The following is a 25,030-nucleotide window of genomic DNA, read 5'->3' as shown; positions in this document are numbered from 1 at the left end:
TCATTTTTTACTTCAACTCTTCTTTTTTTCTCGGTGGGACAGGATATGTTGAATGGTTATGGGGGTTGGTTTGGGGGGGAGGGGGGGACGACATAGAAGAGAGGAGCGCAAAGCATATGTTTCTGCCCACTAGAGCTTGAGTCGAAAACAGTATTGCTGGTTTTGATTTTTGCTGTCATTGCGCTTATTTTTTAAAATTCATGCCATTGCGAAATATGAAGTATCAAAGTTTCAAAACCCAGCGAAGGCAAAAAATTAAGGTGATTTCTTTCCATGTGTCCTAAGTCTTGGTGAACAGAGTTACTCGGTACCAGTACAATTGTACTGGTAAGGTAACCGGTATCTCGTGGAATTTGTCAAGGTGCACACAAGCATTTCTGGACATAATGGTTACTGGAAAAAAAAATGTAATGCTCTTTAATTACAAACAACAACAACAAAAGTTGCCCCTACCTTGCTCAACTTAACCCATCTTGCCAAGGTAGAGAGACTGTCATAACGCTCTTTAATTGAGTTTGCAAAATTCAACTAAAAGCAATTTGTTGTCCCCGACACACCTATTATTGTCTTAGAATGTTTCTAACGGGCAATCAAGATTGCATGTATAAAATAATAACAAGAAGATGAAATGCAACAATAGAATAATAACAACATAACCAGAAAGATAGTACCGGCGAGCCAAGAGTCGGATAATATACCTGGAAAAGGTAAATAATTTAACTACTAATGGGAAAGCCTCCTGTATACCAGGAGTATATCAAAAAGTAGAGAATCTACAATATAATATGATTCTCAACAGGCTTGAAAGTTTGTTCAGTACAGGCTTATTGTGTAAATCTATCGACTTCATCTACAACATAAAATATGAGTTATTTGTCGATCCAAAAATCACTGAGTCGAGCAGCACGATATTTTTACATTTTTTTTTTAGTTTTGCAATTTATTTTGGTTATTTCTGATTTAAACAGAAAGGGTCAATAACTGAGACAAACCATAATCTATTTCACCAAATGATCAGTATCCCTTACAACTTTCATTGAAGGAAGCACTACTGCAGCCACTGGATTATCTTCTAGTCCACCACCTTCATCTATTACCAGTCTTAAACCTTCTATATGGAATTTCCCATGGTGACCACTCACGACGATCGTTGGAGTTTTACTCAGTTCCTAAAAAGAATAATTATGCAACAACGAACAATTTCAGTTGGAGAATGGATTTGTGCCTTCTTTGAAAGCATATACATGATATAATGACAAACTGAATGGAGCTATTATCGAGTTTCCCTGAAGCGGTTACCTGAGGGATTTCCCATACATTCTTCCTTCCGCTAAGAGGCTCCACCTTAGAAATCCTTGTGTCCTTTGCTTTAAGGGTTTTAATCTGCTCATCAACAGCTTTATTTTTCTCCAGACCAGCGTGAACAGCAATTAGTTTGCAGCTTTTAATTCCCTCCTCAGTTTTTATGCAAACATTATCCTAGAAAGCAAAAGAACGAAACATGCTATTGAAAGTTGTCCAAGTAATGACATGATCAATGAGCCTCTTGAGTTTAGCTATTAAGCACGTATTTTTCGATAAGACAATCAAGAATTACTTAAGGTGGTCATGGAAAAATAGAAGGGAAGAAAAAGTTGGAAAGGAAAGAATAGTGAAGACAAAAGAACTTACCTCTTCGTGAATCCAGACCAAATCGGCAAGAAACTTCTTGTGCTCATCAGGAACTGCCTTCATAAGATCTGTAAAGAGTGAAACCTTACCGTTAACAAAAGGACTATTATGTGATTATGTAATAATGCGATAGGCAGAACTAAGAATTATTTTTTTGGGTAACTGGTGATTGAACTATAGAATGCACTATCAACAATCAAATTCTCCTCAGGTCCACCCAACACCATATAAAAAAGGACAATCTTGAGCACGACAGGAAGGAACATCGCCTATATTAAATGAGCATTCCTACTCAACAAGAGCTGCACGTCAAACTATACACCTATTTTTGAAGCGGAGGAAAATAAAAACTTATTAATACACATTTCTTTATGATATAAACAACTATAGAACATATTACGCTGATAAACAAGGGAAACCAGACAGAAGTTGAAAGAAAAATTGAACGATCACCACCCAAATCAGACTAGGTGATCCAACATGGAATTGACAGATAATCCACTGATATATAATTGGGATAGCACATTATGATAGTCAATCAATCAATAACGTATGCTGCAATCCATAATTAGTTAGAGTCAGTTATGTTAATCCTAAGTACCCATTGCGCTCGATAAAAACTCTACTAGATGATTTGACTTTTAAAGTAAATCAGTAGTTCTTTAAACTAAAAAGGATTTCTAAATCTCACACTTATTTCTACATTGGCATATAAGCCTAACGATAATAAGAAGACTCCCGGAAATTATCAGACCTAATGTAAGTGCAATAATAACTAAGTCCTAATCTAGCTAATTGATAACACCTATATGGATCATCTTCTTTCATTTTGTTCTATTCAGCTAAATCCATATCGATTTCAAAGTATGTCTTTTCTGACAACTTCCCTCTATGTGATTTTACGTCTACTTCATTCTCTTCACCTTCAGTTATTATAGTGACGTACCTATAGACTGGTGCATATGCAAATCTATGTAGAATATGGTCAAACAATCTAGGTTTTTTCTCATTTATAAGCTATTTGTGTTACTTGTACCCTTGTTGAAGATCTCATATATCCTTCTTGACACTTGCATTTTGTGACATTTGTTTTGTAGATATGTTGGGTTTCAGAGTCCCAACATTACATATAATATTACTATCTTCACAAGCATTCTATAGACATTTTCTTTCACTTAGTTATCTTCCAATCATATTACACTTCCCATAAAACTATCTCATTTCATCCATCCTATTTTAGTTCGTTGTGTTACATCTTCATCTATCATTCCGTTCTCACGGGAAGATTAAGCTTAGATTTTTGAACTGTCTTCATTTATACACCACAATTCTGTCTAATCTCACCTCACTGTCGTTCTTCTTATACTGCCAAAATTGCACATATTTCCTCTTGGTTTATTTTCTAAGGACTTTTAAATGTTCCAACTTCTGAATGACTCTCTTGTTATATTTCATCAATTAATACCATATGATATGCGTGATCAGTACTTCTTTCATTTTTTTCCTTTGATATCTTGGTTTTGGTTTTCTGAATGTCTTATCTTGTTATTACTTGCTTTCAGTGCTTCTTCCACCTTTTCTTAGCTGAGGGTCTATCGGAAACATCTTCTCAGCCCTTCCAGGGTAGGGATAAGGCTGCATACATCCTACCCTCCCCAGACTCCACTCGTGGGAATACACTGGGTTGTTGTTGTTGATGTTGTTGTAATACCATATCATATGCAAATAGCATGTATCGCGGAACATCATCCTGTATACTATTGGTACTACCCCATCCATGAGTAAACAAGTACTATGCAGTTCGGAACCATAATATGAGGATCCATAAGTAGAGTTAACCAGCTCGTAGTTAGGACTTAGGAACCACAATATGAGGGAAGCGAATATAGTGCATCACATGCAAGATAAAAGACAAGCTATTAATAATAGAAACCACCCCAAACAAAGCACCAGTAGAAAGCTCAACTTACAACCAACTAAAAAGAATCATCCAAAATCACTACCATTGTGAAAATAACCATCAAATGAAACACTTCCAATACCGTAAGACCCAAAAAAAAAAGAAGAATCCATCCTTAGAGCTAGCACATAGGTCCAATTTCATCGACTAGGAAGGTAAAATCAGAAAATCATACCTAATTTTCAATTTTTTTGTCCATCACATAACTAGCAACCCATTCCACAGACAAAAGCCAAAACAACTACAACATTTACACGCCTTCAGAGGCGAAGCCAGGATTTGAAGTTATGGGTTCTTAATTTGCCACCAAATCCATAGCTCGTCTTAGTTACTGGGTTCGTAATTAAATATTTATACCTATTTAATGGATCCACTAATACAAATACAGACTCTAAGTAAAAGCTATTGTATTCATCCAAACCCGTAAGTAATACTCTACCTCCACCCACATACACCTCAGTCCCAAACAAGTTGGTGTCCGTTATATGAATCCTCACTACACAGGTTACTCAATATAAGCTGATATTAAGCCAATATTATTATATAAACAAAAAATAAAATACAAAAGCCAAAACACACCAAAAAAAGATAGAGAGGAAATTAAGGAATTGTACCAGCAGAACCATGAGGAACACCATAAGATTCAAAAGTAGGAGCAGCATCATAAATAGAACCTTTATACTCAATACCCTTTATAGTATTAAACTTAACAGTATGACTTCCAGCCCATCTTCTCCCTTGCAAATGCATATTCTCAAAGTTTTCACCTTTATACCACCCTTCTCTTTCCTCATTCATTTCATATTCTTTCCATGTTTCTTTAAATTCAGATCCATCAACTGGACTTGGTAGTAAACCCAAGAATGCTCCAAAAGCAAAATCATGATTCCCACAAAGGTAAACATGGGTTTGTTTTGGGTATTTTGAGGGTAAAGAAATTAAAAAGTTTAAAACTTTATGAGTATCTGGGCCTCTATCACAGTAATCACCCAAGAAAATTATAAGGGCAGTGGAAAAATCAGATGGGTCAATGCAAGATTCAAGATTTGACCATAAATTTTGAAGCTTTGTTATGTAACCATGGATATCACCTATGCAACAGACCACCCTAGGTTTTGTGGGTGGATTTTTGTCCTCCATTTTTTTTTTTTTTTGTTAGTTTGTATAAATGGGGATAATTTGTTGGCTATGGAGTAAAGAATGGGAGGTTGGAGATGATTTATTTTGCAGCAGTGTCCGAGTGAAATGTAAAAAAGAAGAAAAATGTTTGTGTTCAAATTACCTGGAAAACAAAAAGAATACACAATGAAAACACGTTTCCAACGAGGTGTGGTGTACTTCACCTTGATATTTTGAGGAAGGGTTGAAGTGTGAGTACACGTGTCCTACCGATGAACTACACTTCAGTTAAGTACTCACGTTTTCAACAAAAGCATAGTTTGTATGTGAACCGATTTGATTGGTTTGGAGTTTAAAAAAAATATAAAAAAATTGAAATTTATAGTCTAAACAAGTGAAACAGGGTTTCAACATATTTACGTGGTTACAAAAGCTTTATATTAAGGATAGAATTATAAGTTTAAACTAAATTATTTTCAACTTTAAAAAGAAGTTATTTTTTTTTGGAATAGATCAAAATTTAAAAAAGGGTTCATATATATATATATATATAGATAGAGTTTACACATTCGAAATGACATACGAATTAAACTACCACAAATAAATCAAGTTGATTAAAAAATAATATAAAATCGCAATCAAAGAAAACATAACTTGACCTTCAATAAGGTAAGGTAAGGTTTAACCCGGTTTGTGTTGCCTTGGTCCTATGTCTTTGAAAAATATCCACACGGCTATGAGATTATATGCCCCCGTGAGACTTTGCAGGCAGCTACACCATAAATCCTCTACATGAGGCTGACATAGGCAATGTGAGGCGCAGATGAGTGATTATATAGCCAAGACATATGGGTAACAATATCAGTGCTATTGTCCCCCTTATTTGTACTTTTCCTAATTGTTGTATTTTTCTTTTCTGTTATTAATTAAAAAAAAATAACTTGACCTTCAACTATAAGTGTACAAATCGAATCGAAAAACCGTACCAAACTGAAAAGTCAAACCAAACCGATGAAAAAACTCGATTAGGTTTGGTTTGATTTGGTTTGGTATTGAGTGAAAAACCCGAACCAAACCGACATATAAATATACGAAAAAGGGACAAAATTGTCTTTCGAACTATCGAAAATAGCTCAAATATACCCTCCGTTTATTTTTTGTACCAAATTTGTCCTCGTCGTCCCAAAGTTGGACCATTATTGCCCTAAAAACTAATGGGTGCCACATCAGCTTTTGGACATACTTAAATATTACGGAAAATGGTCAAAATTGCCCTCAAACTATCGAAAACAACTCAATTATATATTATAATCATGTTGACATGCAAGTACAACATGACTAAAAAAACCTTCTCTACCCGCAAGAACCCATTTTCTATGAAGGGTTTTCGAGTTTTTTATGAGAGTGTTTTTAAAAGATATATCTCTGGAACTAATTTGGGACCTTTTTGAGCTATGAGCTTGGATAGCTAGCCATGGGAGTACTACAATATGCAGCTTTTTTTGTTTTCCACCATTTTTGTGATAAGATTTTTGATTTTAAGTGATAAAAGTTGGTATTTTATTTCTGTTTGATCAAAAGATGTTAAACCCTTTGATTAAACCAATCTTATGATTAGAAGAAGGATAAATCTCAGTTAAAATTAATAAAATCTAGATCAAGTGATAAAGGAAGTAAGCAAGATGAATGATAGTAGCTAATATGTTGGAATCAATTAAATGCTCATAATTGCCTCAACTTAAATGCGCAATCAATCTAAATAAATGCAGTCGGCACAGAAAAGAAATAAGTATGAAATGATTGTGGAATCTTCTGATCTTCTCAGTATCGTATAATGATGTATGTTAAGGTTGCGTAATCAATGAACAAGGATGTTCTTGTATTTACTTTCAGATGAATCTTTTACAAAGTGTTCTTTTGTCTTTTTTCCGATCTCCTCCTTCCTTACTCCCTATCCCTATTTATAAGGGACACTCTCCTATGAAACCCTAAAAAGTACAATATGAAGAATATTCGAAAAGCATATTCTTACTGTCTCCTTCTAAGTTTAAACTATCGATAACGTCTTGTTGCGGCTGACGGTTCTCGGTCGTCGACGCCGACCACCAGACATTGTGTTGTAGTAACCTCGTTCCGTACCTTACTTAACAGATGTCGCTATTGCCAAATTTGGACCCATACAATTTCTTGTATAATATATTGAATTTTTTTTACAGATTTATGAATCTTAAGAATAGTCCAACTAAATTTCTCATAATAAGATTGGTGTAGCTTTAATTATTTGGAAGGAGCAACACCTAGATGAATCAACGAATGAAAATGGAGAAAGAAATTTTATCCGTGGGGGCTTTTGTCAAGGTGGAGGATCGTATGTTGGAGATAGACTTTTGTTGTTCACATGAGCTCATGTGATGGCCGTTAGTTTTTAGGGCAGTAATGATCCAATTTTTAGACGTTAAGGACATATTTGGTACCACACACAAATATGTGATATAATTGAGCTATTTTCGATAGTTCGAGGGCAATTTTAACCCTTTCCCGTAATATTTAAATATGTCCAAAAACTGATGTGGCAGCCGTTAGTTTTTAAGGCAATAATGGTCCAATTTTTAGACGACGAGGACAAATTTGTTACCAAAAACAAACAGAGGGTATATTTGAGTTATTGTCGGTAGTTCGAGAATAATTTTAACCATTTTCTAATAAATATATAATTTGTATATATGACAAGAAGGGTTGCTCTGATGGTAAGCAACCCCCACTTCCAACCGAGAGGTTGTGAGTTCGAGTCTCCCCAAGAGCAGGGTGGGAAGTTCTTGGAGGGAAGGATGCCGGGGGTCTATTTGGAAACAGTCTCTCTACCCTAGGGTAGGGGTAAGGTCTGCGTACACACTACCCTCCCCAGACCCCACTAAGTGGGATTATACTGGGTTGTTGTTGTTGTTGTATATAATTTGTATATATACTTTTAAGACTTTTTATAGTATTTTCTTTAAAACAATATCTAGAAATATTTGCGATTCTTTTGTGGGATGTAATATTTAGTTAAATATGAAATGCCCCATTTTTATTAACTTTAAATAATAGGTTGTGTGATCACATTCTTATCAAGTTATTGAGGAAACCAAATGTATATAGTGTGAATGAGTCACAACTACTATACCAAAAATTATGACAACCACCAAATAATAAATAAGACAATAAAGCAACAATAAAAGGAACACCGGAATTTAGGAGGTTCGGCCAATTTTGCCTACTTCCTCGGACACAACCAATATTTTATTCCACTCCAAAAATACAAGTGAAATAATACTAAAGAGAGAAGATACAAATGTCTTAAGAAGATAAGAAGGTAAATGAGAGGTGTATTTAAATTCTAAACATTTGGCCTTCTTTTATAGGGTGAATTACCAACCAAAATTGGTACTTTACCGATGTGGGAGTTCTGCCACTCAACAAATCTCCACCTTGGCAAAATTCCACATCTTCAATTTTCTCTCAATAACAAATTTTGGTTGTGTCTTCATTTTCAATCTTCAGTGTTCAACAATGTTGATCAAATCCAAAAAATGTTGAAACTTGACCGCAATCACCACTTTTGTCAGCATATCAGCAGTATTCTCTGTAGTATGAATTTTCTTTACGGTGACTCCACCTTCTTCTATGATTTCTCGTACGAAATGATACCGAACATCAATGTGCTTCGTCCTTGCATGATAAACTTGGTTCTTTGCTAATTGAATAACACTTTGACCATCACAAAAAAATGTGATATTTGTTTATGCAATACCAAGCTCTTTTAGCAATCCCTGAAGCCAAATTGCCTCCTTCATAGCCTCTGTAATAGCCATGTACTCTGCCTCTATTGTACACAAAGCAACTGTTGACTGCAAAGTAGACTTCCAACTAACTGGTGCCCTTGCAAAAGTAAACACATAACCAGTAGTTGATCTTAGTTTGTCCAGATCACACGCAAAATCTGAGTTGCAATATCCAACTACAGATTGATTGCCTTCCTGCTAAAAAACGAACCCAACATCTACAATATTATGAATATACCGTAGAATCCACTTCACAGCTTGCCAATGCTCCTTTCCTGGATTATGCATATATCTGCTAATAACTCCAATAGCTTGTAAAATGTCAGGTCTCGTACAGACCATTGCATACTTTCAGACCTCTTTTTTTCCTACACCCTAGAAAGGGTATAAGGGAGTTTTTTCCAACTTAAAGTGACAATCGAAACGGGATTCATTTATTATTAAAAATTCAGAGTCGCCACTTGGGATAATTTATGGTGTCCCAAGTCACCGGTTCAAATCCCGAATCGAGGAAAAGATTGACTCTGTTTTACAGTCTGCGAACACAGAAATTCGGGTAAGAAATTCTGTTAACCCGGGAGAAGGTGTTAGGCATTCCCGGGTTTCGTAGTTCTAGCACGGTCGCTCAACTGTTATAATTGGCTTATTATCTGATTTTAATACATGTTTTAGCCTATGGTTCAATTTTAACTTATTAACCGCTCTTATTCATTTTTTAGGAAGATTGCAACGTCATTTAAAATATATCTTAAACCACGTCACATAAATGCACCCACGGTCCACGACACATTTTGTTTAACGTTGTTGGGATTTGGATTTGGGTCACATGAAATGCACACTCGAGTTTAGGAGGGTAATTTTAAATTACGCGCCTAAAGCAACTACGCATTTTTCAACAATAGAAAATTCGCTAAATGGCATGCCTCGAATTCTAAGGATTTAAAATTAATTAAATAAAGGCCATGAGTTTTGAGGTTTTATTGTGGATAGAGTGGTATAAATTGATAAGTACAAAAGACCTAAAGAAATGGGTTAGCTACATGTATATCACTGGAGCCTTTTGTTATAGCATACTACAATTCAGAAAGGTGAAGTTGACATTTATGTGAAAATAACAAAAGACAGGTGCCAGCTTTGGGTTCATCTCCATATCATCTTCAAAAGACCGACTTTCGTTTTCAAATTCTAGAGAGAAACAAACAAAATTTTATAACAAAATAATGAATTTTAAATGACCATATGAGCACAAAAAATAAAACCATGCTGAGAACTATTCGGATGAACCAGAAGGAACAAAACAAACATGGACATACAAAAAATGCATTTTAAACTTGATTATAACAAAGAACACTTAAAGTAATTAATTTATTTAACACTATGCTAAAGAGAAAGTTGTAATATCATCACTATAACTTCTACAGTACCATTTTGAAACAGAGGAAGTTGAATCTTCACATGGTTAATTTAAGAAAATATACAGCCAATAACATAAATTGAAGATAAGATACTTCCACTAACACAATCTATTTTTTTTTACATCTTAATGTTGACAAATTGTTCAACTTCACATACTTTTTTAAATTTCAAAATATGAACATGGTGCTACATGGGCTTGAAATCTAAATGTAAACAAAATAATACCTGCTGGTTACAAGTCATGAGCCAAGAAAAATAAAAAAAAGTAAAAAAATAATAAAGAAAAACAAAAACAAAAACGAGACAGAGTCATGAACATACTAAAATAACGTTAACATTTGCAAATCTCAATTCACTCAATCAAAGAAACATCATTCATGCGAACAGATCCAATACGAAAGAAACTTTATCAAAAGAACCAAATCAATTTGCTTCTGCTTCAATAAAAATGCTCCGATATTTTTTAACTCAAGAGCTTGAATTACATACCTACAAGAGAGTGAATTCAAATGAATAAAATTTGAAAGTTGTATAGTCAATACAGCAGTAACAACAAAATCTTTATCAATTCTTCTTCAAATCCAATATTCAAGGCCCGAAATGTTGAAAGAAAAATTTAATAAAAATTTTCAACCTAAATTTCTCTCCCCCCCCCTCTCTTTTTTTTTATTTTTTTTCCTTCTTCTCAAATTTTCTCTTCTATTTATAGCAAAATTTTCGAGATTTTTCAGTTTTATTTTTAAAATATTTTATTATTTTATTATTTTTTAATTAAACGAAATCCCACTTACAAATTTCTTTTATTTTTTTATAAAAAGAAATCACACCTTTATTTACTTTTATTTTTTATATTCCAATTTTAATTACTTTTATCTTATTTAAAATCCCATTTTTTTTACTTTTTAAAAGAGAATTCCACTTATTTAACTTTTCTTAAAAAAACAATCCACTTTCTTTTGCTTTTCTTTTAAAAATGCTACTTTATTTTACTTTAAATTTTTTTAATTTTCAGATACCTTTATATTTATTTTTTAATTCCAACTTTCTTTTACTTTTTATTTTATTAAAATTTCCACAAAACTTTACTTTTATTTTTTTTTAATTTTCTACTTTCTTTTACTTTTTAAAATAGAATTCCTCCTACTTTTACTTTTATTTTTTTTATTCAATACTTCCCTTTTTCTTTTTTTTAAATCACTCCTGAAAATTAAAAAAAAATTAATATTTTTCAGATTTTTTTATTTTAAAATAAAAATAAAAATAAAATAATATTAATAGTAATAATTCGCCTTTTAAAATTTTGTATTTTTACCCTATAATAAAAAGTATAACAAAGCTAAAAATTATAGGTTAAAACCCCTAAAATATTTACATAGAAGAAGTGATAAAAAATTAAATATTATAAAAAATTAGGTGCTCACAGCTGCCCATCTTTGTTTGGAAACATGAAGAGTTTTCAAGCAAAGATAAGATTAGCCATGTGACTAATTTTTGAAAATACTTTTATTCAAAAGGAAAGAAATAAGATTTTGAGAAAAGAGAAAGGGTGCAACCGAGTCTTGGTTTTGGATAACCTACATATCCCGGGTTATAGGGGAATCAGGTCGCGTGTAGTTCAAGAAGTTTTGGTAGCTGGTACTACCGAAGAGCTGTGATTTTGCTGCTATTGCTGCTGTTTCTGCTTACTGAACTCCTTATTACACCGTGACAAAATAAAAGAAGCCAGACTAAACTATGATATACGAATTACAAGAATCCTATCTATATCTTCAAACTTGAACTTGCAGTTTCTGCTGCCCTGCTGACTTGTACCCTCTGAGTGAGATTCCTTTGCTGCTGACTTGAATTGCATTCTGAGATGCTTTCCCTTTGTTCTTCAAGTGGGCTCCTGATTGTTGTCTTCCTTTGAACCTTGCTGCTTCCTTTCGTTCTCCAGGTGGGCTCCCGATTACCAACACTTGCGCTGCTTTTCCTCAAAACTTGAACTGCTTCCCTTTGTTTTTCAGGTGGGTTCCTAATTGCTGAACTCCTTTAAACCTTGTTGCTTCCCTTCGTTCTCCAGGTGGGCTCCTGATTGCCAATACTTGCACTACTTTTCCTCGAAACTTGAACTGTTTTCCTTCGTTCTTCAGGTGGGCTCCTGATTACCAACACTTGACTTGCTGCTTCCATTCGTTCTTCAGGTGGGCTCCTGATTACCAATACTTGAACTGTATTCCCTTGCTCTCCAGGTGGGCGCCTGATTGCCAAATATTGAATTGTATTCCCTTGCTCTCCGGGTGGGCACCTGATTGCCAAAACTTGAACTGTATTCCTTTGCTCTCCAGGTTGGCGCCTGATTGCCAAAACTTGAATTGTATTCCCTTGCTCTCCAGGTGGGTGCCTGATTGCCGAAAACTTAAACTGTATTCCCTTGTTCTCCAGGTGGGTGCCTGGTTACCAAAACTTGAATTGTATCCCCTTGTTCTCCAGGTGGGCACCTGATTTACAAAAACTTAAACCGTATTCCCTTGTTCTCCAGGTGGGCGCCTGATTACCAAAACTTGAATCATATTCCCTTGTTCTCCAAGTGGGCGCCTGATTGCCAAAACTTGAATTATATTCCCTTGTTCTCCAGGTGGGTGCCTGATTGCCAAAACTTGAATTGTATTCCCTTGCTCTCCAGGTGGGCGCCTGATTGCCAAAACTTGAATTGTATTCCCTTTCTCTCCAGGTGGGCGCCTGATTGCCAAAACTGGAATTGTATTCCCTTGCTCTCCAGGTGGGCGCCTGATTGCCGAAAACTTAAACTGTATTCCCTTGTTCTCCAGGTGGGTGCCTGGTTACCAAAACTTGAATCGTATTCCCTTCTTCTCCAGGTGGGCGCCTGATTTCCGAAAACTTAAACTGTATTCCCTTGTTCTCCAGGTGGCGCCTGATTTCCGAAAACTTAAACCGTATTCCCTTGTTCTCTAGGTGGGCGCCTGATTACCAAAACTTGAATCGTATTCCCTTGTTCTCCAGGTGGGCGCCTGATTACCAAAACTTGAATTGTATTCCCTTGTTCTCCAGGTGGGCGCCTGATTGCCAAAACTTGAATTTTATTCCCTTGCTCTCCAGGTGGGTGCCTAATTGCCAAAACTGGAATTGTATTCCCTTGCTCTCCAGGTGGGCGCCTGATTGCCAAAACTTGAACTGTATTCCCTTGCTTTCCAGGTGGGCGCCTGATTGCTGAAACTTGAACTGTCTTCTTCTTGAAACTACTTTTCTTTGACTTGTCCTCCCTTGTTTCTCCAGGCGGGTTCCTGATTGCTTGGGTATGAACTACTTTCTATTCTTTGAAACTAGTGTTGTCCTTCCCTGCTCTTCAAATGGGCACCTGACTTCCACAAAATAGACAAAACAAAAGAAAATTTTCTGCCCCAGTTTGGTAGTCGGGCATATCCGTGAGTGTCAATTGAATCATGTTATCAAATATTTATAAGAATTTGAAAGCTAGATCCCATTATCCAGGAGGGTCCTGAGAACTTCTAGTAAAATGTCTGTTTCAAAGCTACATTATATCTTCTAAAGGTATGACTTCTGTTGAATCTTGTTATCTAAGACAGTCTTAAAACTCATATCATTATCCAGGAGGGTCCTGAAAATCAAAATCAAGTTTTATCTTAAGAGTGACATTTTTAGGGCTAAATTATACTCCCTTATAGTAGAACTTACGCTAAATCTTGTTATCTAATGGAATTCTTAAAGCTAGGTCCCATTATTCAGGAGGGTCCTGAAAATTTCTAGTGAATCCTACCTCAAGCATGCAAACTTCGAAGTTCCGCTTATATTCCTTTGGGGTACATTTATGCTAGATTTTGCTACTCATGATTATTTTGAATTTTAAACTAAGTCTGATTTTCCAGGAGGGTCCTGAGAACTTTGCGATCAAACCTGCTTGGTACTTGCTCTTTCTTCACGTAGGATTTCTCCGAAATAAATTAAATTTTTGCCCCTGTTTCAAATCGAAGAAAAATCTTGTCAGTTTAAAACGTGGTGGTTAGTTGTGGTATTCTTGCTGAAGGTGGTTCTTCCTTTGTCATGCTTTGCTTTGACTGGCTGCCTTGAGCCGGACGAGAATTGTTTGACCTTCTGATTTATCCTTAACCCCAGGACCCTAGATGATCTGAGTGCTCTACATCCCAACCGTTGTTTTTCATTTCTGACCTCTGCATCTCCCGCGACATTATTGAACCATTTCATCGATTTAACTTTTGCTTACACTCTATGTCCCACTTTTCATCACACTATCTCTGGCATGTCTTAGTCGCATTTTGCTTTGTGCAATTTTGAAACTGGTAATAAACTTTGAAATTCCTTCTTATTTGTTGAAACAAGGCTAACCTTGAAAGAGCTTTAGAGGAGTAAAATTAACAGCAATGAAATGCGACGATTTTGAGAATTAAGAATAAAGAAGAAAATCCAAATTTGGATGATTGTTGGAGAGAGAAAAAGAAACTTATCTGAGTGGAGTAATTGGCACCAATAATCATGGTATGCATTTTGGATTAATCAACCCAGTCTATTTAACCAATCACTTTTCCAATTGTTTTACTTTGTGCTCAAGATCTCCGCAACCCGATGTTTACTTTCCGCCAGCTTACAGACCTTGTTCGGCTTGCAGTGCCCTGAAGGGTTTTCACCGACAAACCTCTCTCATTTGTTCATTCCTCAATTCCTTGTCGCCTCATGGTTCCCGTTAAGGTTTTCACCAATAAGACTCTCTCATTTTTACTTTCTCTTAGCTTTCGTCGCCTCATGGTGCCACGAGGGTTTTCACCAATAAGACTCTCTCATTTTTTGATTTCTCTTGCTTAAACTGGAGTGTTGCCCTTGATATGAATCCTCTTTACTTGCTTGACTTGGCATCTCTCGAAGACTGATCGGGAGGTCTTTCTTTGGACGACAATGTGGGCTCTTTGGATATGTTTGGAAAGAAAAGGGTATTAAAAAGGCTCAAAGCAACTTAAATGGGTCAAAATTACAACTTTTGGAATCTGATCTCTTATCACAATCACAACTTCTGCCCCAGTTTCTTGCTTGGGGATTTTTGATTTTTATTTTGATATGATATAACCGAGCCGTGAGGTTGCCTATGTATCCTTAACAGGAATCAGGTCAAACGTAGTTCACACCTGAATTTCTTTATTTTCTTGTATTTTCTCTTTTCGCTTCTTTTCTTTTCTTTTTTTTTCTCTCTTTTTCGTTATTGATTCCAAAAGAGGGGTATGAAATAAAATAAATAAGGCTCAAAAGGGGAAACAAAGGATAGAGTGTTTAGATAGCAGAACAAATTGCCTTCGTCATTCCAATCTTCGAAACAATGCCAAGTACAAACAATCCACAATTGAACCAAAGAAATCATACATAATATCTCTTGACTGCATCAGAATTGATAGCCATGTCTACACATTTGCCTTCGATATCTGTTAGATACAAAGCACCATTGGACAACACTTTTGTTACAATGAAAGGCCCTTGCCAATTTGGGGCGAACTTGCCCTTTGCTTCGGCCTGGTGTGGAAAGATGCACTTTAATACTTGCTGACCCACTTCAAACTTTTGGGAACACACCTTTTTGTTGTACGCTCTCGCCATTCTCTTTTGATATAACTGTCCATGGCACACTCCTGCCAATCTTTTTTCATCAATCAAACTCAACTGCTCTAAACGGGTTTTGACCCACTCATCATCATTAATCTCAGCCTCAGCGACAATCCGAAGAGACGAGATTTCAACTTCCGCAGGTATCACTGCTTCAGTGCCATATACCAATAAGCAAGGAGTTGCACCTACTGAAGTGCGGATAGTAGTGCGATAACCCAACAACGCAAATGGTAATTTTTCATGCCATTGCCTGGAACCTTCTACCATTTTCCGAAGTATCTTTATGTTTTTGTTAGCTGCCTCGACTGCTCCATTCGCCTTGGGACGATATGGGGTGGAATTGCGATGTGTAATCTTAAACTGTTGACATACCTCTTTCATCAAATTACTATTAAGATTAGCACCATTATCCGTGATGATCACCTTTGGGATTCCAAATCGACAGATGATATTTGAGTGAACAAAATCAACCACTGCTTTCTTGGTTACAAACTTGAAAGTTTTAGCCTCAACCCACTTGGTGAAATAATTAATGGCTACCAGAATGAACCTGTGCCCACTGGATGCTACTGGCTCAATTAGTCCAATGACATCCATGCCCCAAGCAACGAAAGGCCATGGTGCTGACATTGTGTGCAATTCCGATGGTGGAGAATGAATCAAATCTCTGTGTATCTGGAGCTGATGACATTTGCGCACAAAACTGATACAATCTCGCTCCATGGCGAGCCAATAGTAACCTGCTCGGAGAATTTTCTTCGCCAACACATATCCGCTCATATATGGTCAGCAGACTCCCGAATATACTTCGGATATAACAGTCGTAGCTTGTCTAGCATCTATGCATCTTAACAATCCAAGGTCTGGTGTTCTTTTATACAAAACTCGTCCACTAAAGAAAAATCCACTTCCCAACCATCGAATTGTTCTCTTTTGATCCCCCATGGCTTGCACCGGATATACCCCCATTCTGATGTACTCCCTGATATCATGGCACCACGGTTCACCATCAAGTTTTTCTTCGACCATGTTACAATAAGAATGCTGACTTGAATATGTAGAGGATCGACATAAGCTTTGTCCGAATGGTGCAACATTGATGCCAAGGTAGCCAAAGCATCGGCCACCTCATTCTGGACCCTTGGAATATGCCTGAACTCTACTGATCGAAATCGTTGACAAAGATCATGCAAACATTGTCGGTATGGTATGAGCTTTAAATCTCGTATTTCCCATTCTCCTTGAATCTGGTGCACCAGAAGATCTGAGTCTCCAAAGACCAAGACTTCCTAGACATCCATGTCTGCAGCTAGCCTTAAACCCAAAATGCATGGCTCGTACTCAGCCATATTGTTGGTACAATAGAAACGAAGCTGAGCTGTAACAGGATAGTGATGCACTGTTTCAGAAATAAGCACAGCCCCTATTCCAACTCCTTTCATGTTGGCAGCCCCATCAAAGAAAAGTTTTCAACCTGGTTTTTCAATCTGCTCCAGTTCGTCGATATGCATCACCTCTTTATCGGGAAAATAAGTTCTCAATGGCTCGTACTCTTTATCGACCAGGTTCTCAGCCAAATGATCGGACAATGCTTGGGCTTTCATCGCGGTCCGAGTCACATAGATGATGTCAAACTCCGTGAGCATAATCTGCCACTTCGCAAATCTTCCTGTGGGCATAGGCTTTTGAAAGATATACTTCAACGGATCCAAGCGCGAAATGAGGTAAGTAGTGTAAGATGACAAATAATGTTTCTATTTCTGTGCTACCCAAGTTAGGGCGTAACATGTCCTTTTCAGGTGAGTGTACTTAACCTCATAAGTCGTGAACTTCTTGCTAAGATAGTAGATGGCTTGTTCCTTCCTGCCAGTGATGTCATACTGACCCAATACACAACCAAATGAATTTTCCAGGACTGTCAAGTAAAGAATCAAAGTCTCCCTGGTTCTGGTGGAACCAACACATGTGGGTTTGACAAGTATCCTTTTATCTTATCAAATTCTTCTTGACACTCATCAGTCCACTAGAACGCAACATCCTTCTTCAGCAACTTGAAAATAGGCTCACAAGTTGCCGTGAGCTGAGCAGTAAACCTGTTGATGTAGTTCAACCTCCCTAACAGACTCATCACCTCAGTCTTGATCCTCGGAGGCGGCAATTCTTGGATAGCTTTGATCTTTGACGGGTCCAACTCAATGCCTCGACTATGAATCCCAACAATTTTCTGGATGGAACACCAAATGCGCACTCGGCAGGGTTAAGTTTGAGGTTGTACCTGCGAAGCCTCTGGAAAAATTTCCTCAAATCTCCAACGTGGTCGGCCTGCTGCTTCGACTTTATGATTACATCATCTACGTATACCTCAATCTCCTTGTGTATCATATCATGGAACACAGTAGTCATTGCCCTGATGTAAGTTGCCCCAACATTTTTCAAACCAAATGGCAGTACTCGGTAGCAATAAGTTCCCCATGATGTGATGAATGTTTTCTTTTCCACATCTTTTTCATTCATTAAAATCTGGTGATACCCTGCATAGCAATCCACAAAAGATCTAATTTCACGCTTGGCGCAATTATCGATCAAAATGTGGATATTGGGTAGTGGGAAATTATCCTTTGGACCTGCTTTGTTGAGATTGTGGTAATCAACACATACTCTGATCTTGCCGTCCTTCTTTGGTACTGGCACAACATTAGCTAATCAAATGGGATATCGTGTGACCCAAATGACCTTTGCGTCCAACTGCTTGGTGATTTCTTCCTTAATCTTCACACTCATATTAGTTTGAACTTTCTTATTTTTTCTTGATGGGAGGGAATGCCGGGTCAATGGGTAATTTGTGGACCACCAAATCAGTGCTCAAACCTGGCATGTCGTCATATGACCATGCAAAAATATCTTTGTATCCAATCAGTGCTTTGATTATCTTTTCCCTGATCTTTGGTTCAAGGTGGACGCTTATTTTAGTCTCTCTGATATTATCTGCGTCCCCTAAATTGATGGATTATGTATCATTCAGGTTGGGTTTGGGTCTTCCTTCAAAGTGATTTAATTCCTTAATAATCTCTTCAAAAGTCCAATCCTCATCATATTCTGATTCGTCATCACACTTTACTTCTTGAATTATTATTTCAAAATCAGATTGATGTTTAAGACTGGGCTGAGGATTCCTCATGCATACCATGTCATTAGAACCAACGAAAAAGAACTGTACAGAAAAGAAAAGAAAAACAAAAAGAAAAACTATCAGGAATGATGAAGAAAGGGAGATTGCATTTCATTGAATGATAAAAGATAACAAGGTTTGCACACTCAAACAGACTAAAAGATAACAATCTGGATTACAACCCTGGAATAACCCAGACAAACTGAAGGAAAATCAAAATAAAAACTACCAAAACTCATTCCGAGTGGGGAGAGGAGTAGCCTTCCAATTATTAAGCTTTGTTTTTGGCTCGACAAATTGCACTTCCGCGTTGCTAGAACCTTCTCCAATTTCCACCATGTTTACATCGTCGAACAATTCTCGAATTTTTCAATTAATTCCTTGTCAGGATCAATCACAGAACTAGGAATTGCTGTTACTAGGCGACTTCTGATACCGGACTTGACAAATGATCTGGAAAAACATGGGATCGACTTTGGAAGGACCCATGCCCTCTGTTCCTATTTCCTGGCTCTTTTTATGTCTGCGGCTGTGGGCTTGAATCCCAGGCCAAATGTTCCTAAGTTTTTAGGGAGGGACACCGGTTGTATGATAGCCTGTAGAGATGAACCCAAACCTTTGTCTGGTACAAAACCATTCTTCAACATTTCAAAGGCCACCCTGACTGATGTGGCGGTTATCTTCGGATTTGGAATGTGTTTCCCCTCTGGAACTTTCTCGACCAACATCGGGTCAAAAACCTAGTAGACCCACATCCCCTTGTCATCTTCCATTTCAATAAACGGCACAACGACATTGCTATGAGCGCACAAATTATCTTCGTCGTGCACAACTATTTCCTATCTATCCCATTCAAATTTGACTATCTGGTGTAATGTTGATGGGACTGCATTATCTGCGTGAATCCATGGTCGACCTAACAGAAGATTGTAGGAAACAACTATGTCTAGCACCTGTATGTCTAGCACCTGGAACTCTATTGTGAACTCAACTGTCCCTATTGTCAGCTCTAGTACTATATCCCCAATTGAATCTTTGCCTCCGCCATCAAATCCCCGCACGCAGATACTATTCTTATGAATCCTCTCATCTTCTACTTTCAACTTGCTCAGAGTGGAGAGAGGGCAAATGTTCGCACTGGAACCGTTATTGACCAATACCCGAGTAGCCATGGAGTCCTCACATTTCACCATAAGGTAAAGAGCTTTGTTGTGCTCAGTACCTTCTACATGCAATTCCTCGTCAGAAAAAGTGACTCTGTTCACTTCAAAGATTTTGTTGGCTATCTTTTCCAGATGATTCACTGAGATTTTATCGGGAACATGAGCCTCATTCAGAATTTTCATTAAGGCTCGACGATGCTCGTCTGAGTGGATTAACAATGTCAATATTGAAATCTGAGCAGACGTCTTTTTTAATTGTTCCACGATAGAATAGTCTTGCATCTTCATCTTTCTCAAGAATTCCTCTGCCTCTTCTTTAGTTACAACTTTCTTCACTAATACTGGGTTATCTTTAGCTTTTCTTAACTCCTCGGGGGCAAAGCATCTCCCCAAATGAGTCAAACCCTGGGTCTCACAGACTTCTTCTTTAACTTCTTTCCCTTTATAAGTCACTGTCACCCATTCATAATTCCACGGAATAGCCCTGTTATTGACTATCAGTAACTGGGTTACCGGCTTAATAATGACATGATCTACGTGGGCACCCTCCACAATTACAATAGGTCTGCTTGCCACTCCTGGCACAACCACTTTCACCCTTTCTTGTTTTTCTGCCACATCACTTGAAAACCTCTTCTTAACTGCCATAGATGGTTCACCGTGCGTTTTGCTCGACTTGAGCATTGATCTTTCACTTGTTGGTTGTTCAATTGGCTTGACCCCATTGGACCGAATCATCATGACGGTCTGTGAAGGCTTCTTGGGCTCCCCTCCCTTATGCATTATTTCAATCATATTTGTCTCTTGGTGGGTTGGCATCGGATTCCGGTTGATATTGGGCGCCTCTAGAGCTTGAACTTCAATTCTATTAGTATTAATGAGCTCCTGGATAGCACTTTTTAGGTGCCAGCACTTCTCCGTGTCATGACCTGGAGTACCAGAACAATATTCACAGCTTACAGAATAATCCAGATTTTTTGGGGGAGGATTTGGCAATTTGGACTGTATCGGCCTCAGCATGTCCAGTTGTCTTAGCCTGTGGAATAAACCGGTATATGACTTTTCCAATGGAGTAAAGGTTTTCTTTTTCTGCAACCTTTCATCCTTAAATGCTTGATTAGGCCGGAAACTTGGTCCAGGAGGGTTTCGGTAGGCTCGTGGTGGTGGATAAGTGTTTTGGGGAATGGGCGCACGCCATTGCACGTGGGCAGGAGGTTGGTTGTATGTTTGGGCATGGTGGACAGAAAAATGAGGTTCTGGTGGGGGTAATAGTGTTGGGGTGGATTATACTGGGTGTGAGGGTAAGTTCGGTGGTGGGGTCAAGGCTGATTATAGTGGTAAGATGATCCTCTAGGTCTGAACCAAGCTCCTGAATCAATTGTCGCCACATCCTCTCTCTTCTTTTTCCCAATTATTCCTCTCGCGCTGCCCTGAATAGCCTGAGTGGTTGCCTTAATAACCGAATAGCTCATGATTTTATTCGACTTGAGCCCTTCTTCTATCATGCCCCCCATTTTCACCACTTCGTTGAAGGATTTGCCTACAGCCGATACCAGATGACTGAAATAAGTGGGCTCCATGGTTTGCAGGAAATAATCCACCATTTCACTTTCTTTCATTGAAGGGTCAACCCTCGCTGCTTGCTCTCTCCAACGGAAACCATACTCTCTGAAAATTTCACTGTACTTTTTCTCAAGTTTTGTCAAGGACAGTCGATCCGAAATGACCTCGAGATTGTACTGGAAGTGACAAGCAAATGCCTGGGCTAGATTATCCCATGTGTACCATCTTCCGTGATCTTGCCAAGTATACCATTCCGACGCTGAACCACTCAAACTTTGACTGAACTATGCCATTAGCAATTCATCCTTCCCTCCAGCTCCCCTAATTTTGCTACAAAACCCTCTCAAGTGCGCTATTGGATCACCGTGCCCATCGTACAAATCAAACTTGGGCATCTTAAACCCTACCGGCAATTGCACATCTGGAAAAAGACATAGGTCTTTGTAAGCCACACTTACTTGACCTCCCAACCCCCACATGTCCCTGAATGACTGTTCTAAGCTTTTAACTTTCCTGAACATCTCCTCCTGTTCGGGATTTTTGGACGGTTTCTTAGCTTCCACAGGAAGATCGAAACGAGGAGTGTAAGAATAGGGTTCCGGAGCTTTGAAAGTGGGCTCAGGGGGATAATACTGGTTGTCATGAGCCTGGAATAAAGGCTCGCTGGAGGATTGGTGAATTGTAGCAGGCGGTGGTGCTACAAAGACAGGAGTGGCTGGTGGAGGTACAGAACTGGTTTGGGTGGTGGAGCTTGCGGGGTTTGGGAGGTGGTGCCTTGGTAGTGATGGTAAATAGGAAATCCTATAGATGAATCAACATCAGGATGTTCCTGGGTTTGAGTCAATGGCAGGATGAAAGCAGGGTTGGCGGGGTAAGCTGGTGGTGGTTTCCCTTTTGCCCAGGCCTGGTACATTTCGGCCATCTGCTGCTTCAACTTATACATCTCTTCTTTCATCGAATTAACATCCAATTCTTCCACCTCTCTTGAAGGATCGATGCTATTCACATCAAGTTCTTGGTTAGACATGATCAATTCGCCTTTGGACCTGGTGTTTTATGGATGGGTTGCCAGAATGCTCAACAAACTAACCACCTGCCTTAGTTCTACAGCATCAACAACAAACTCATTAGTGATTAGAGCTTAACAGATTGGTAACCGCATATTTGTGGAATGCAATGCACCTAAGTAATTAATAATTTATATCATGTATTTGCTCGATTACTTGTGTCATCCCGGCTTTTCCTTATTTCCATGTGCAACTTCCTTTTTTCTCTTTTTTTTTCTCTTTTTTTCTTGCCTTTCTTTTTTTGACTTCTCTTTGTTTTTTTATTCTCTCATTTCCCTTTCTTATTTTGTTTCCTTCTCACGGTTTCTTATTTTCTTTCTCTTTTCTTTTGGTTATGGTCGAATCCTATGGAGATTGCCTACGTATCATGACCCCGCATGAATCAGACCGAGCGTAGTTCTGGGGTATAAGTGTAAAAATAAGTAATAAAACATTTTTGGGATTTTCAAAAAGCAAATACTTTGATTATAACGACTCAAAAACTAACAGAATCAAAAGAAACTAACAGACTTTAACAGAAAGAAAATACAGACTCAAGTAAAAAAAAATCACGAATACATTAATGCCTCAAATGCTCCTGGGGCCCGCGGGACATCATTCGGTCTCACCATGGGCCTATATGCAAGATATATTTGAAGCCTCTCCAAGTCACTCATTATCTGTCGGACAAACATCATCACTGCCGCGAAGAAAGTGGTGCGATTCATATCCTCACATGCTTGGTATTTCACAACAATGTAGTCTGCAATGACTCTGACCCGCTCTCGGATTCTAGCTTCCTGAAGCAGACGCCCGACCTGTTGATTCCGGGCTTCTAACACCTAAGTGTCGTGGAGATATTGATTTTACAATTGTTGCATTTCTTCCTTCATCTGAGCCATCAAATCATAACAGTGTTCCCTATCAGCCTTGAAGTCCTTGGCTTGCTTGGCTGCTTCATTCTCGAGGGTAGTCATTTTTCTCTTCAGGCTGGTGATTGTCCCTTCATACTTTCTTTTCATTTGTTGTACAAACTTTGCCCGCTCTTTCGCCTACTTTGCCCATTGTGCCCTGACTTTGGCTAGGTTGACCTCAGAATTTTCCAGGTCATCTTGACACTCAAGGGCTTTCTTTTTCAGACTGCTTATAAGCCTTTCATCCGCTCGGCTTCTTTCCAAGTTTCTATCAGTTGTTCTCATTTTCTGAATTTGGGCTTTGAGGGCTTCATTTTCCTGAGTTAGCTTTTTCTTCTCGCCTTCATCCGTGGCGGCTTGCAAACCATTCTCAAACCGAAGGTCCATGACTTGCTTTTCTAGCCTGCCTATAGTGGCTCTGTACTCATTTTCTTTGGCCAACCAATCTCATTGCTCTTGTGATGCTCCGACAAATTCTTGAAGATGAGGTATTTTGCTCGGCCTTTCAAACTCAACTTCCCTTTTATACCAGGCAAGATATCCTGGTGCAACTTCACCTCTAGACAAATCACGCACTCGAGTGTTCGCCGTCAAGTACTGACATTTGCTCAAAATTTGGCGGACTGCTGCTTCATGAAACTGACCATTGGGACCAATCTCGACCACATGGCGACTAATGTCTTCATCCCTGGGAACCATTTGATATCCGAATTGTCTCAAAACCCGGTATGGGGCATAAGGCTGGATACTCCTGAGACCTATCAAAAGGAAATGAGGCCCGGTAGCTGGCATGTATATGATCTCATCTACGGGAAGCCACCCAAACGTCCACTCTATTTGACTTGCACTGATGGAACGGAGATGTGATACCTATTCTATAACCCTTTCTGGCAAGCTGATCCCATCAACCCTCGCATAAAATTCCTCTATGCAGTTTTCTCTGTCGACCCATAACTCAGGAATTGAGGACGACGTCATACATGTTCAATCATCCACATCTGCAGCAACAAGTTTCACCCCTCAAAAAAGTCTCCTCCGGCTTTGTAGGCTGTGAGAGCGCGGAAGATTTCAGCTATTATCATGGGTGCGAGGGTGCTTTTAGCCTGAGTAAGCAAAGTGTTGACAACCCCAGCTATTCGTATGTCGATATTTCCATCTTTCCTAGGAAACACCAGAAGTCCCAAGAAGACCACCATAAAAGCAAAACACCTGTGTTCTTCCCATTTGAGGCAGTTCCCTTTGCTACAAATTTTGTTTCTGGATTGTTAAACTCTCCTATGTGACCGTATCTTTAGTATATAAACTGCGGAGTGGAAAATCCTGCGGCCAAATCTGGGTTATAGACCCCCTGCTTATCTTTAAGGAATCTAGGAATCTGTCCACAGCGACGACTCTTGGAGCAACCAGATACTTGTGTCTCAGAGGAACTTCAGTGCTCCCAATACATCCGGCTATTTCTTCCAGAGTTGGGGTGAGTTCAAAATCTGAGAAACGAAAAACGTTGTGGGTCGGGTCCCAGAATGTAACCAATGCCTTTATGATGTCCCCTCTAGGCCTGAT

General features: G+C 38.4%; 3 protein-coding genes across 3 annotated transcripts; all 3 read right to left on the bottom strand.

Annotated features, from left to right (window-relative positions):
• Positions 1 to 648: 648 nt before the first annotated feature.
• LOC104215546 (tyrosine-protein phosphatase RLPH2-like) lies at positions 649 to 4,945 on the bottom strand. The gene is made up of 4 exons (XM_009765371.2): positions 4,246 to 4,945; positions 1,672 to 1,739; positions 1,300 to 1,479; positions 649 to 1,169 (listed from the first exon to the last, which is right to left on the bottom strand). Exons 1-4 carry the CDS (start codon positions 4,769 to 4,771, stop codon positions 999 to 1,001), a joined length of 945 nt encoding a protein of 314 aa, XP_009763673.1. The 5' UTR covers positions 4,772 to 4,945; the 3' UTR covers positions 649 to 998.
• Positions 4,946 to 8,529: 3,584 nt separating this feature from the next.
• Positions 8,530 to 8,913, bottom strand: LOC138874131 (secreted RxLR effector protein 161-like). The gene is made up of 2 exons (XM_070152634.1): positions 8,827 to 8,913; positions 8,530 to 8,766 (listed from the first exon to the last, which is right to left on the bottom strand). The coding sequence occupies exons 1-2, from the start codon at positions 8,911 to 8,913 to the stop codon at positions 8,530 to 8,532; spliced, it is 324 nt and encodes a 107-aa protein (XP_070008735.1).
• A 10,710-nt stretch (positions 8,914 to 19,623) lies between these two features.
• Positions 19,624 to 21,461, bottom strand: LOC138874130 (uncharacterized). The gene is made up of 2 exons (XM_070152633.1): positions 21,310 to 21,461; positions 19,624 to 20,983 (listed from the first exon to the last, which is right to left on the bottom strand). Exons 1-2 carry the CDS (start codon positions 21,459 to 21,461, stop codon positions 19,624 to 19,626), a joined length of 1,512 nt encoding a protein of 503 aa, XP_070008734.1.
• Positions 21,462 to 25,030: the final 3,569 nt, after the last annotated feature.

This window comes from Nicotiana sylvestris, chromosome 7, assembly GCF_000393655.2.
Source record: "Nicotiana sylvestris chromosome 7, ASM39365v2, whole genome shotgun sequence".
Classification (NCBI taxonomy): domain Eukaryota; kingdom Viridiplantae; phylum Streptophyta; class Magnoliopsida; order Solanales; family Solanaceae; genus Nicotiana; species Nicotiana sylvestris.
The sequence above is the reverse complement of the archived record's forward strand: the minus strand, read 5'-3'. Positions and strand labels throughout refer to the sequence as shown.